The following is a 14,805-nucleotide window of genomic DNA, read 5'->3' on the forward strand; positions in this document are numbered from 1 at the left end:
AGACTGCTTAAAGCTTATGCATCCTTTAAAATAACAGCTTTATTGAGATGTAATTCACATACCATAACATGCACCCTCTGAGAATGTACAATTAGTGGTTTTAAGGACATCCACAGAGTAGTTCTGCAGTCCTCTTCACTGTCTAATTTTAGAACATTGTCACCACCCCACAAGGGAACCAGTACCCTTCTGTAGTCACTGCCTAACCTCCCTTTCCCTTGGCCCCTGACAACTGCTAATCTACTTTCTCTCCAGATTTGCCTCTTCTAGACATTGTATGCAGTGTGTGCTGTATGTGGTATTTTGTGATTGTTATCTTTCACGTAGCTTATATTTTCAAGGTTCATCCTTTTTGCGGTCAAATAATACACCACATTGTTTTTCCATCCATCAGTTAACATTTGGGTTCTTTGCACTATTAGCTATGATGAATAATTCTGCTGTGAACATTCATGTACAAGTTTTTGTGTGGACATATGTCTTTAGTTCTTTTGAGAATATATCAAAAAATGGAATTGCTGAGATATATGGTAACTCTAGATTTAACTTTTCTTTTTTTTTTTTTTTTTTTGTCTTTTTGTCTTTTTGCCTTTTCTAGGGCTGCTCCTACAGCATATGGAGGTTCCCAGGCTAGGGGTCCAATTGGAGCTACAGCTGTCTGCCTATGCCACAGCCACAGCAACTCAAGATCCAAGCCGAATCTGCGACCTACACCACAGCTCACGGCAACGCCGAATCCCCAACCCACTGAGTGAGGCCAGGGATCGAACCTGCAACCTCATGGTTCCTAGTCAGATTCGTTAACCACTGTACCACGTGGGAACTCCTAGATTTAACATTTTGAGGAACTGCCAAATTATTTTTTTAAGTGACTGTACCATTTTACATTCCCAGTAGCAACGTATGAGGGTTCTGATTTCTCTATATCCTCCTCAACGCTTGTTGTTGCTGGGTTTTAAATAAATATAGATAACAAACTAATATATCAGTCATCCTAGTGGGTATGAAGTGGTCATGGCTTTCATTTGTGTTTCCCTAATGCCTACTGATGTTGAGCATCTTTTCATGTGCTTATTTTGTCATTTGTATATCTTTTGTAGAGAAACATCTCTTCACATCCTTTGCCTATTTTAATTGTGTCATTTGTATTGTTGAGTTTTAAGTGCTCTTTATATATTCTAGATAAAAGTTCTTTATCAAATAAGCTGTAGATATTTTCTCCCATTCTATGAACTCTTTCCACTCTCTTGATGCTATCTTTTGAAGCAAAAAAGTTTTTAATTTTAATAAAGTCCAGTTTACCTGATTTTTTTCCTTTTGTTGTTTGTGCTTTTGGTGTCATATCTTAGCATTTGTAATCCAAAGTCATGACATTTTTCTCAGTGATTATCTTCTAAAAATTGTATAGTCTTAGGTCTGTGAGTTGATTTTTGCAAATGACAGAAGGTTCAACCTTTTTTCTTGCTAGGTGTATATTCAGGTATCCCAGCACCATTTTTGTAAAGATTATTTTTCCCCCATTGGATTGTCTTGGCACCCTTGTTAAAAATTAATTGGCCTTAGTGTAAGAGTTTTTTTTAATGGACTCTCAATTCTTTTCTATCAATTTGTATGCACGTGCCACACTGTATTGATTACTGTAGCTTTTTAGTAAGTTTTGAAATTGGAAACCTCACAGATTTTTCACGTTCTTTTGCAAGATTGTTTTGACTATTCTGGGTAGCTTCTTGCATTTCCCCATTGGTTTTAAGATCAACTTGTTTATTTCTGCAAAAAAGCCAGAATTGCATTGGATCTGTAGTCATTTTGAGTATTGTTGCCATCTTAGCAATATTAAGGCTTCTGATCCATGAGCACTGAATAGATTTCCATTTGTTTAGATCATCTTTAATTTCGATCAACAGTATTTTATAGTTTTCAGTATACATGTTTCATGTCTTAAATTTATTCTAAATATTTTACTATTTTTGATACTATCGTAAATGAAATTGTTTCATTTTTTTAGATTATTCATTGCAGTTGTATAGAAATATCATAACTTTATATATTGATTTGTGTCTTATTATCTTGATGGACTGACTTTTTAATTCTAATGGTTTTCTTGGTGGATTGCTTAGAATTTTAGTATATGATAAAATCATGTCATCTGGAATAGAAATAGTTTTACTTATTTCTTTCTAATCTAATCTGGAGGCTTTTAGTTTATTTTCCTTGCCTAGTTGTCCTGACTAGAACCTTTAGTACAATGTTGGTCTTGGGAGGAAAACATTCAGTCTTTCACCATTAAGTATGATCTTTGCTGTGGGTTTTTCATAGATGCTTTTTATCAAGTTGAGGATATTCTCTTCAATTTCTAGTTTTTATCTATTATTCTATTAATATGGTAAATATATGACTTGATCTTTGTGTGTTGAATGATCCTTGCATTCCTAGATACATCCCACTTAATTTGCTTTACTTAATTTGATTTAGAAGATTTTTGCATTTATATTCATAAGAGATATTGGTCTGTAGTTATTTTGCTTTTTCTTGTGATGCCTTTTTCTGATTTTGATATTGGTGTAATACTGGTTTTGATCTTTTCAAAGAACCAACTTTTGTTTTTATCGATTTTTCTCCGTTCTCTATTCCATTTATTTCTGCTTTTTGTATTCTTTGATTGGGATGGTCAATTGATTTACATTAATGTAGTTACTGGTAAGGTTGAAGCCACATCTGCCACTTTGCTGTTTGTTTTCTATATGTCTTATGTCTTTTTTTTCATTCTTTAATTACTATCTTTTTGTATATGATAGATATTTTCTAGTATACCATTTTAATTTTATTTTAGTTTATTGTTTCTTTCATTTTTTAAATATTTTGTTAATTTCTTCTTTGGTTGCCCCAGAGATTATAATTAACATCTTGTTTAAAGCAATCTAGTACACCTTAATGCCAACTTAATTTCAATAGTATACAAAAACTCTGCTTTGGTATTGTTCTGTTCTCTACCCCCTCCATTGTGATTGTCAAACACATTACATCTTTATGCATTTATAAGCCCATCAACGCAGTTTCATAAGTATTGTTTTATGCAGTTGTCTTTTGCATCAGATAGAAGAAAATAATTACATGCAAAAATATATTTATATTGTCTTCTTTTTTTACCTATGTAATTACTTCTATCAGTGTTCTTTAATTTTTTAGGTGAGTTTGACTTACTGCTTAGTATCGTTTCCTTTAAGCCTACTCTTCCTAGTTTTTCTTGTAGTATGAGACTGCTAGCAGCAGATTCTTATTTTATGTAGGAGTGTCTTAATTCCTCCTTAATTTTTTGAAGAATAGTTTTGCTGGATACAGAATACTTGGTTGACAATGTTTTCCTTTTAGCATTTTGATAATATTATCCAAATGCCTTCTGGCCTCTGTGGTTTCTGATGAGAAATCAACTGCTTGTCTTACTGAGACTTTGTACACGTCAAGTCACTTCATTCTTTCTGCTATCAATATTCTCTCTTTGTTCATGTCTTTTGGCACACTGAGTCTTTTGTGCCTATGTTTGGATGTCTCTATGTTTATACTACTTGGAGTTTGTTGAGCTTCTTGGTTGTACAAATTAATGTTTTCATCAAATTTGGGGTTTTTCAGCCATTATTTCTTCAAACATTCTTTCTGCCCCTTTCTTTCTTTCCTTCCTGCTGGCACTCCTCTTATACAAGCACATAATGTTGTTGATGGTATTCCACCTGTCTCTGAGGCAGTGTTCTTTCTTTCTTTCTTTCTTTCTTTCTTTTTTTTTTTTTTTGTTATTCCTTTTTCTTTATGCTTCTCAGACTGGATAATCTCAGTAGACCTAGTTTTAAGTCAGCTGAATTTCCTTCAGCCCATTTATATCTGCAAAGGAAGCTCTCTAGTGAATTTTTCATTTTAGTCATTATATTTGTATATCTAGAATTTTAAGTTGGTCTTTTATATGATTTTTACCTATTGATATTCTCTTTATGATGAAATGTTCACATACATTAACTTTTTAAGCAAAGTTTTTGTTAGTTCTTTGAACATATGTATATTCTCTTACCTTTGTCTTTGTCTAGTAATATCTGGACATCCTCATGGAGTTTCTGTTAACTGCTCTTTTTTTTCCCCTGTGTTATGGCCAAACTTTTCTGTTTCTTCGTGTTTCTTACAATTTTCTGTTGAAAACTGGGCATTTAAAATATTATAATGTAGTAGAAATGGAAACCAAATTTTCCTCCTCAAGGTCTGTTTTTGCTTCTGTTGCCATAGTTGCCGTTGCTGCTGCTATTTATTTAGTTACTTTTCTTAACAAATTCTGTAAAGTCTTTATTCTTTATCATGCATGGCCTTGAAATCTGTATGCAAAAGCTTAATTGTTAGCTAATGATTGGGTAATGATTTCTTTTATTTATTTATTTTTGTGTTTTTGCCTTTTCTAGGGCTGTTCCTGCAGCATATGGAGGTTCCCAGGCTAGGGGTCTAATTGGAGCTGTATCCTCTGGCCTACATCAGAGCCACAGCAACACAGGATCTGAGCTGCATCTGCAACCTACACCACAGCTCATGGCAACGCCGGATCCTTAACCCACTGAACAAGGCAAGAGATCGAACCCGCAATCTTGTGGTTCCTAGTTGGATTTGTTAACCACTGAGCCACGATGGGATCTCTGGGTAGTGATTTCTTTAAATACCTGGAACCAGTCATTTTTTGAACCTTTTCCAAGTGGCTGTGTTTGTTTGTTGGGGATTGCCTTCAGCACTTGAGCAGGCAGTTTGCAGCTCTTCCTTAGCCTTTTCTTCTTGATTATGCAAAACCTCAAGGTCAGCCAGAGTTGAGGGATGAAAATGTTTCTTACCTCTTTCCTAGCCATGTGCAGTGTCCCACACATGCACCTGGCCTTCTACAATCCTAGGAATTTGTTGGAGCTTTTTAACACCCCTGACCCCAGAGCATCTCATTACCCAATTTTTCCTTGTAAGTTTTCTAGTCAGCGTCTCTGTTGGTATCACTGCCTCAGGCAATAGTAATATTAAACAATTCCTGCTAATTGCTTTCAACAGAGACTCTGGGGATAGGTCTGTTTGCATTGCCTGAGATATTTCAAATGATAGCTCTTGGGGGATATTTTTTTTTTTTTTTTTTTTTGGTGTTTGTTTGTTTTTGGTAACTTTAAACCACTCTGCCCCTTCCATCCCTTCTGGACTACCTTGCTTGTACCACTGTTGGTTTTAAAGGCCACCATGAAACTAAGGCAATGGGGATGGGGATGGATCAAGTTAAAATGCCACAAAGCTCACTATTTTCATGGAGATTCAGCTGGGTTTTTTTTGTTTGTTTGTTTTAATTTCCAGAGTTCTGCAGAGGTCAATTTTGACAAATTTTGCCAGAGTCTTGGCTTTACAGAGGAGCAAGTTTTCTGAGATCTTTACTCAGATATCAAGAAGTGTTTCCCATGCCCATTTGTTGTTTAACTGAGTTATTTCTAAAGTCGACTAATTCTACACCTCCAGTCCCATTCACATAGGTTCATCCGCATGGCTTCTCTGAGAGGGAGCAGTGTGCAACCTGTTGTTAATTTGTTGTTTTTCTTATTTGTGTGTAGGAGGTTTGGATTTTTTTTTAATACTCTTAAATAGTATTAATAGTATTTAATAGTCCTTTGTCATTTTCACATGTTATAAAACTTCTACCAGTCTGCAGGGTTTTTTTTCCCTCTCTTTATGGTGTTTTAATGAAGTTCTCACTTTTGAAAGATTTTGAATATGTCAAAATTTTTCTCTATGATATATGCTTCTTTTTGTTTTTCATTAATAGAATTTCTCCTTTGCCCAGAGTTATCTAGATATTCTTCTTTTTTAAATAAGTTGGTACTGTTGCATTTTCATTTTCCACCTGGAATTGATTTGTATTTGATAGAATTTAGGGGTTCAATTTCACCTTTTTCTGTATGGATATTGCATTGCAGCAGCTCCATTTATTGAAACATCAGTTCTCACCTTACTGATTTGCTGGGCCAACTCTCTCTGTTATATGTCAAATTTTGGTGTATGCAGAGGTCTTTTTCTGAACTCTTTATTTTGTGCCCTTGGTCATTTTTTCTTAACCTATCCCACCTCATTCTTTAGGACTGTTTTTACTGTTCTGAGCCCTTTGCTCTTCTATTGCATTTACAGCTCAAATAAAGGAGAAATGACAAGTCCAAATATTGATTCTTCCAAATTATGAACATGATAATGTACCCATTTATATGGGTCTTCTTCACTCTTTAAGAACAGTTTTATCATTTGTTCCATATAAATTTTGCCTATCTTATATTAGATTTATTTCTAGGCTCTTCATATTTTTAAGCTATTGAAAAGCAGTATTTAAAAAAATTAATTAGAGTTTTCACTGTGGCGCAATGGCATTGGTGGCATCTCTGGAGCACTGTGATGCAGGTTCAATCCCTGGCGCAGCACAGTGGGTTAAGGTATACAGCATTGCCACCACTGCAGCATAGGTAACAGTTGCAGCTTGGATCTGATCCCTGACCCAGAAACTCCATATGCCATGGGACAGCCAAAAAAATTAATTCCTAACTGTTACAGGTCTCTAGAGACATAATTTCTTTTTGTGACACCTATATATTTTGTATACTGATTTTGTGTCTAACGCACTTACTAAACTCACTTATCCCATAATTTATCTGCATGTTCTATTGAATTTCCATATAGACACTTATGTAATCTGATAGTAATAGAAGTTTTCTTTCTTCTTTGCCATTGCTCCTATATTTATTTTTCTTGACTTACTGTGTTGGCAAGGACCTCCACCGAAAAGAAGTGGTGATAGCAGAACCCATCATCTTGCTTCTGATGTAAAGGAAATACTTTCAGCACTTTACCATTAAATGTAATTTTTTATAGCTTTTACCTAGCAATGTTTTATCAGGTTACTGAAGTTCATTTCTGTTTCTAGTTCTGTAAGAATTTAGTTTGGTTTTCTCATCATGAATCATGTTGGATTTTATCATGCTGGTAGAAAGAAAGTCCTGTTCATTAAAAAAAAATTTTAATTAAATTTTCTTTTTCTTTTTTCTTTAGCAAAGAAGTCTGTGATCCTAATATTGGCGGCAAGATCATAATGTGTCCTCAATGTGATAAGCTTTGTTCATTCTGGAATCTCAGTATTACTTGCGAATCCTCCAAGGTATTCATTCCCCAAACATTTAGAAGTAATGAAACAGTTTTTTTCTTTAAATAATTTTAGTACAACACAGTGATTATGTTTTTTTCTCTGAGGATTTTAGGAAGGCGATTTTCCACTAAACCTTCATTTTGAAAGATAGATATGAAATGCATATCTGTCTTTTTCTTTTTTTTTTTTTTTCTTTTCCTTTTTGTTGTTGTTGTTGTTGCTATTTCTTGGGCCGCTCCCGCAGCATATGGAGGTTCCCAGGCCAGGGGTTGAATCGGAGCTGTAGCCACCGGCCTACGCCAGAGCCACAGCAACGCGGGATCCGAGCCGCGTCTGCAACCTACACCACAGCTCACGGCAACGCCGGATCGCTAACCCACTGAGCAAGGGCAGGGACCGAACCTGCAACCTCATGGTTCCTAGTCGGATTCGTTAACCACTGCGCCACAACGGGAACTCCTGCATATCTATCTTATTCCTCTTTTACAAATAATACATCAAAATTAAAAGCCTTATCCAACATCTCTTAAGTTCCTGCTGTGGCACGGTGGGTTAAGGATCTGGCATTGCCTCAGCTGTGGTGTAGGTCATAGCTGCAACTCAGATTTGCTCCCTGGCCTGGGAACTTACATATGCTGGGGGTTCAGCCAGAAATAAATAAATTAATAAAAATAAATAAAATATCCTAGGGGATCAGTGAGGAACTGTGGAATTGAAACTATTTGAGTATTTCAAGTAATCAAAGCAGAAATATCAGACTTGGCTTATCTGATAAATACAATTTAATAGGTCTGCTATTATAGGTATTTTCCTTAATTCAAGTGAATGGAAACCTGAAATTTGTGTTTTCACAGTTTGAAAGCATGCTGCAACCCTACTTGAGTTTTTAAAGACCTTGCTGGTCAAATAGACTCTGTTTATAAATATGCACATGAAAGGTTTTGTCTACAAATGAAAACAGATATTCACTTTGTCTCACAACATTTCCACAAAACACATCTGGTTTCTCTCACACATGCAGATGGTCTTGAACTGTATGGCATCTTAAAATCCTGGAGGTTTAGGAAAAGCATTGAGCTTGCAGGGAGCTTACTGAAAGGCATGCCAGCAACTCTAGACAGGAAGAAAGATGGTTGGCTTGCTTCGGAAAGTTTTCCTCATAAATTCAATATATGTAGTGATCTCCCTGTGTCCCCTAGATCTGCTGTGAAAGTTTAGAAATCTTTATATGACCTCATAATGTTCTTTTCTATTCCATGTAAGTCTTATTTGAACTGAATACACCACTATTATAGTGTTGCCACTTTATAATTCATACATTGCAAAGTTCTTGTACCACATTATTCCTTTTGACACTCAAAACAGCCATGTGAGACAGACAGAAGGTGTTACCTCCTTTTTTTTTTTTTTTGTCTTTTTTTCCAGGGTGGGGGGCACTGCCCCCAAGGCATAAGGAGGTTACTAGGCTAGGGGTCAAATCAGATCGATAGCCGCTAGCCTATGCCACAGCCACAGCAATGTGGGATCTGAGCTGTGTCTGTGACCTACACCATAGCTCACGGCAACGCCAGATCCTTAACCCACCGAGCAAGGTCAGGGATCAAACCTGTGTCCTCATGGGTATTAGTTGGGTTCATTAATCACTTAGCCACGACAGGAACTCTGGTGTTACCTCCTTTTTACAGATTGAAAAACTGAGTAAGAGATTAATTTTCTCACCCACCTAAGAACTGACAAAGCCAGACAATGACAGCACATCTGCCTTTTACCAGGGTCCTCACCAGCTGAGTATAGTACCAGGCACTTCCCTCTCAAATTGAACTCTGTGTCTGAAAAATTGTTCCACTGCTTGATTAAGATGATTGCAGGGAATTGTCAACACATGAATTTTTATACTTAATTGATGAATTAAATTAGATTTCATTGCCCAGTCCTCCCACCAACCAACACAAGTTCTAGACTACAAATATTTGTCATAGATCACACAAACAAAAGACATGGCACTAATAAGAGAGAGGTGGCTGTCTAGTAATGTTGACTCATAATGGTGACTAGTTGGTGCATGTCCCGAGGCACTGGATTTAAGGCAAGCACTAATGACAATACCAGAGACAAAGGGAACTCCACAACGTACAAATGGAAATTCCATTGTTGTTAATTATTTTTCACACACCCAACCGCCATCTCTTTTCTCATATCTTTTGCTCCTCCTACCCATCCTTAAGCACATGACATTCAAATATGTCACTGTGTCCATTTTTTTTTCATTGTTTTGGAAAAGAATAAAGTCTTTCATTCTATCCCAGTTTCCAAAAAAAATCCCTTGAGTCTTTTCAGAGTGATTTACAAAGGGAAGGAAGTATATAAAAGAATATGAGTAAAACAATGAAGTGAAAAATAAGCTATGATTGGATTAGGAAGATGTGGTATATATATACACAATGGAATACTACTCAGTCATAAAAAAAGAAAAAACTGACCGAGGACAAGATGGCGGAGGAGTAGGGGGACACGCTCGCCCTCTCCCACAAACACAACAAAAAAAGCACATCTACAGAAGAAATGACTCGCACAGAACAACAACCAATCGCTGGCAGAGGAACCTAAACTCCAATAACGGCAAGAAGTTCGTGACATTATTGGGCAGAACGGGAGAAAAGAGGAGAGTGAGAGAAGGTGAATCCGAGCGGGACGGGCGCTCCTGAAAGGGAACTGCGGAGGAGAAAGGGATCCCGCACCCTGGAAAGTCTCCTACCGGGGGAAAGATCAAACGAACCGGAGGAATCTCCAGATGCAGAGAAGAGTGTAGCAGTAAGTCGGAGTACGGAAAAAAGATCAAGAACCCAACGGACCATCTGAACTACGGGCACAGTCACCAAAAATTGAGACGCCTGGGTGGGGGCTGGGCACCGAATCCTCGGCTCCAGAGGTTAGTCCCCGGGAAAGGGCAGGGGGACGCCTGGGTGGGGGCTGGGCACCGAGACCTCAGCTCTGAAGGTTGGTCCCCGAGAGGGGGCCGGGGGACGCCTGGGTTGGGGCTGGGCACCGAGACCTCGCCTCCGAAGGTTAGTCCCCAAGAAAGGGCCGGGGGACGCCTGGTGGGGGGGGCTGGGCACCGAGACCTCGGCTCCAGAGATTAGTCCCCGGGCTAGGGGGGCGGGGAAGAGCGGAAACTGCTTGGGAGGTCTCTAAACCATTTGACGGGGCAGAGACTGCCTGGGAGACTAGAAAACAAAGCTGTCGCAGAGGAAGGGAGCAATACTCTAGGGGCGGGGAAGTGGAAAGCCGCCTCAGAGGGAACCTGGGAGAAGAGCCTGGTCTGCGCCCGTGCTGGGGAGGGGAGAGAAGAAGGGGTGGGTCCCCATAGAATACCCCCCACGCCACAGCAAGCTTACAGGCCCGCTAGCTAGCAGAAAGCTGTGCTTCCCAGTGCATTCCCTCCCCCCACCCCCGCCACCCCCTATGCTCTCGCTGAACCTGGGACTGCCTGCCATCCAGGAGGGCTGGCCTCAACAATTGCCTGAAGCCTACCACCGCAGGGGCTCTCCCTGCACAGGCCTGCTTGCCCTTTGGAGGGGCTACACTTCCACAGAGCAGCACCAAACACCACCAGCCCCCTAGAAAAGGCCTGCAGCCCAGAAAAGCTAGAACAAGCCTAGCCAGGCCGTGAATAGATCGACCTAATTCTCCGACGGTTTTTCTGAGACGGGCTCCCCCGGGGAGGAGCCTCTTGAGTCTCCAAGGGCCTTGCTACACGCCCAAGACCCCAGGGGGTGCTAAGACCTAGTGGACCAGCTGCATAGGACTGCCAGCTCCAGGCAGGACCCCCTGCAGCCCAGAAAAGCTGCAACAAGCCTGGCCGAATTGGGAAAAGATCTCAGACGGTCTTTCTGAGTCGGGCTGTCCTGGGGAGGAGCCTCTTGAGTCTCCAAGGGCCCTGCTACCCGCCCAAGACCCCAAGGGGTGCTGAGACCTAGTGGACCAGCTGCATAGGACTGCCAGCTCCAGGCAGGACCCCCTGCAGCCCAGAAAAGCTGCAACAAGCCTGGCCGAATCGGGAAAAGATCTCAGACGGTCTTTCTGAGTCGGGCTGTCCTGGGGAGGAGCCTCTTGAGTCTCCAAGGGCCCTGCTACCCGCCCAAGACCCCAGGGGGTGCTGAGACCTAGTGGACCAGCTGCATAGGACTGCCAGCTCCAGGCAGGACCCCCTGCAGCCCAGAAAAAGCTGCAACAAGCCTGGCCGACTTGGGAAAAGATCTCAGACGGTCTTTCTGAGTCGGGCTGTCCTGGGGAGGAGCCTCTTGAGCCTCCAAGGGCCCTGCTACCCGCCCAAGACCCCAGGGGGTGCTGAGACCTAGTGGACCAGCTGCATAGGACTGCCAGCTCCAGGCAGGACCCCCTGCAGCCCAGAAAAGCTGCAACAAGCCTGGCCGACTTGGGAAAAGATCTCAGACGGTCTTTCTGAGTCGGGCTGCCCTGGGGAGGAGCCTCTTGAGCCTCCAAGGGCCCTGCTACCCGCCCAAGACCCCAAGGGGTGCTGAGACCTAGTGGACCAGCTGCATAGGACTGCCAGCTCCAGGCAGGACCCCCTGCAGCCCAGAAAAGCTGCAACAAGACTGGCCGACTTGGGAAAAGATCTCAGACGGTCTTTCTGAGTCGGGCTGTCCTGGGGAGGAGCCTCTTGAGCCTCCAAGGGCCCTGCTACCCGCCCAAGACCCCAGGGGGTGCTGAGACCTAGTGGACCAGCTGCATAGGACTGCCAGCTCCAGGCAGGACCCCCTGCAGCCCAGAAAAGCTGCAACAAGCCTGGCCGACTTGGGAAAAGATCTCAGACGGTCTTTCTGAGTCGGGCTGTTCTGGGGAGGAGCCTCTTGAGTCTCCAAAGGCCCTGCTACCCGCCCAAGACCCCAAGGGGTGCTGAGACCTAGTGGACCAGCTGCATAGGACTGCCAGCTCCAGGCAGGACCCCCTGCAGCCCAGAAAAGCTACAACAAGCCTGGCGGAATCGGGAAAAGATCTCAGACGGTCTTTCTGAGTCGGGCTGCCCTGGGGAGGAACCTCTTGAGTCTCCAAGGGCCCTGCTACCCGCCCAAGACCCCAGGGGGTGCTGAGAACCAAGTGAAATCTGCTACCATCGTGGGGTGGACCTCCCAGTCCTGTCTGCCCTCAGGAAGTCCTCCTTTGCTTCAAAGAAACACTGTTAGTCCCATCAACACTTCAGAAAAGCCACACTGCCTCAAAAAAAGATTGACCAACAACGACAGCCCTCAGGAAATATTCCAGGGCAGTGACAAGGCAAACACTACCCGATAACGGAGAGTACAACTCCCTCAGGAGAAAGAAGACAACAAGCAAGATGAAGAAGCTGAGAAACCACCCCCAGTCAAACCAACAGGAGAACTCACCTAAAACAGTCAACAATGAAACTGATCTCTGCAGTCTGACAGACCTGGAGTTCAAAAGAGAAATAGTGAAAATACTGAAGGAATTAAGAGAAGATATGAACAGCAATGCAGATACCCTCAGAAAGGAGCTAGAAAATATAAGGAGGAGCCAAGAAAAACTAGAACATTCATTTGCAGAGATGCAAACTGAACTAGGGGCAGTAAAAACCAGAATGAATAATGCAGAAGAACGAATCAGTGATATGGAAGATAGAATAATGGAAATCACTCAATCTGGTCAACAGACAGAAAACCGAATCAAAAAACTGGAAAGCAATATAAGAGACCTATGGGATAATATAAAACGGGCCAATCTACGCATAATAGGAATTCCAGAAGGAGTAGAAAAAGATAAAGGAATGGAAAATATATTTGAAGAAATTATCGCTGGAAACTTCCCAAATCTAAAGGATACTGGATTCAAGATACAAGAAGCACAGAGGGCCCCAAACAAACTGAACCCAAACAGACCCACACCAAGACACATCATAATAAAAATGGCAAAAGTTAGTGATAAAGAGAGGATCCTAAAGGCAGCAAGAGAAAAACAGAATGTTACCTACAAGGGAACCCCCATAAGAATATCAGCTGATTTCTCTACAGAAACACTACAGGCCAGGAGGGAATGGCAAGAGATATTTAAAGTGCTCAAAGGAAAAAATATGCAACCTAGAATACTTTATCCAGCAAGAATATCATTTAAAATAGAAGGGGAAATAAAAATTTTTCCCAACAAACAAAAACTTAAAGAATACAGCAACACAAAACCCAGGTTAAAGGAAATATTGAAAGGGCTTCTCTAAACCAAAAAGAAAGGAAGGAAAGGGAAGAAAAAAGAAAAGAAAAAAAAAAAAAGAAGAAGAAGAAGAAGAGGAAGAACTAGGACTGAGGAAGATACAATCAGAGAGCAGTCACTCAAATAAGCCAGCATACAGATTTAATCATGAACATGCTTCAAACAAAATAAAATTAAAAAGAAAAAAATAAAAGAGTCATCAAAACCATAAAATGTGGGCAAGGGATGTTAGGAGGTAAATAATCCTTTTTGTTTGTATGTATGTCTCTCTTCTTAATTTTAATATAATAATGAAGTGTTTGAACTTACAGGACCATCAGGCTAAAACACACAATTATGGGAAGGGGTTAGCATACTTAAAAAACAGGGCAACCACAAGCCAAAACCAAATATTGCATTTGCAAAAAATGAAAAAAAAAAATACACTCAAGCAGATAATAACAGGAGACCATCCAACCAAAAAAAAAAAAAAAAAAAAAGAAGAATGGAGAACCATAGAATCAACTGGAACACGAGGATCAAATGGCAATAAATAATCATCTATCAATTATCACCTTAAATGTCAATGGACTGAATGCCCCAATCAAAAGACACAGAATGGCTGAGTGGATAAAACGGCAAAAACCTTCAATATGCTGCCTACAAGAAACTCACCTTAGGACAAAAGATACATATAGATTGAAAGTGAAAGGCTGGGGAAAAGTATTTCATGCCAATAGACATGACAGAAAAGCAGGAGTTGCAACGCTCATATCAGACAAAATAGACTTTAAAACAAAAGACATAAAGAAAGACAAAGAAGGACACTATTTAATGATTAAGGGATCCATCCAAGGAGAGGATGTTACTATCATCAACATATATGCCCCAAACATAGGAGCACCCAGATACATACAACAAATATTAACAGACATAAAGGGAGATATTGATGAGAATACAATCATAGTAGGAGACCTAAATACCCCCCTCACATCAATGGACAGATCCTCTAGACAGAAAACCAATAAAGCAACAGAGATCCTAAAGGAAACAATAGAAAAGTTAGACTTAATTGATATCTTCAGGACACTACATCCAAAAAAATCAGAATACACATTCTTCTCAAATGCTCATGGAACATTCTCAAGAATCGACCACATATTGGGACATAAAGCGAATCTCAATAAATTTAGGAGCATAGAAATTATCTCAAGTATCTTCTCTGACCACAATGCCATGAAATTAGAAATCAACCATGGGAAAAGGAAAGAGAAAAAACCTACTCCATGGAGACTAAACAACATGCTACTAAAAAACCAATGGGTCAATGAGGAAATCAAGAAGGAAATTAAAAACTATCTTGAAACAAATGATAATGAAGACACAACCTCTCAAAATCTATGGGATGCTGC

At 40.5% G+C, this 14,805-nt stretch overlaps 1 protein-coding gene across 7 annotated transcripts in view; it reads left to right on the forward strand.

Annotated features, from left to right (window-relative positions):
- The window catches only part of ANO6 (anoctamin 6), a 368,316-nt gene that overhangs the window by 300,309 nt on the left and 53,202 nt on the right, over nucleotides 1-14,805 (forward strand). For all 7 annotated transcript variants that reach the window (XR_014804019.1, XR_014804020.1, XR_014804021.1 and 4 more), the window contains one exon: nucleotides 7,081-7,186. Coding sequence is in view for 4 of the 7 variants with exons in the window: in XM_084957199.1 (XP_084813325.1) it covers nucleotides 7,081-7,186 (106 nt within the window). In the remaining 3 variants the exon portion in view is untranslated. The remainder of the gene's footprint in view (nucleotides 1-7,080; nucleotides 7,187-14,805) is intronic.

The sequence above is a fragment of the Sus scrofa genome, chromosome 5, assembly GCF_054392235.1.
Source record: "Sus scrofa isolate SSC_HxYL_T2T_F1_AM1 chromosome 5, Sscrofa_HxYL_maternal_Yorkshire_Landrace_v2.0, whole genome shotgun sequence".
In the NCBI taxonomy this organism is placed as follows: Eukaryota; Metazoa; Chordata; class Mammalia; order Artiodactyla; family Suidae; genus Sus; species Sus scrofa.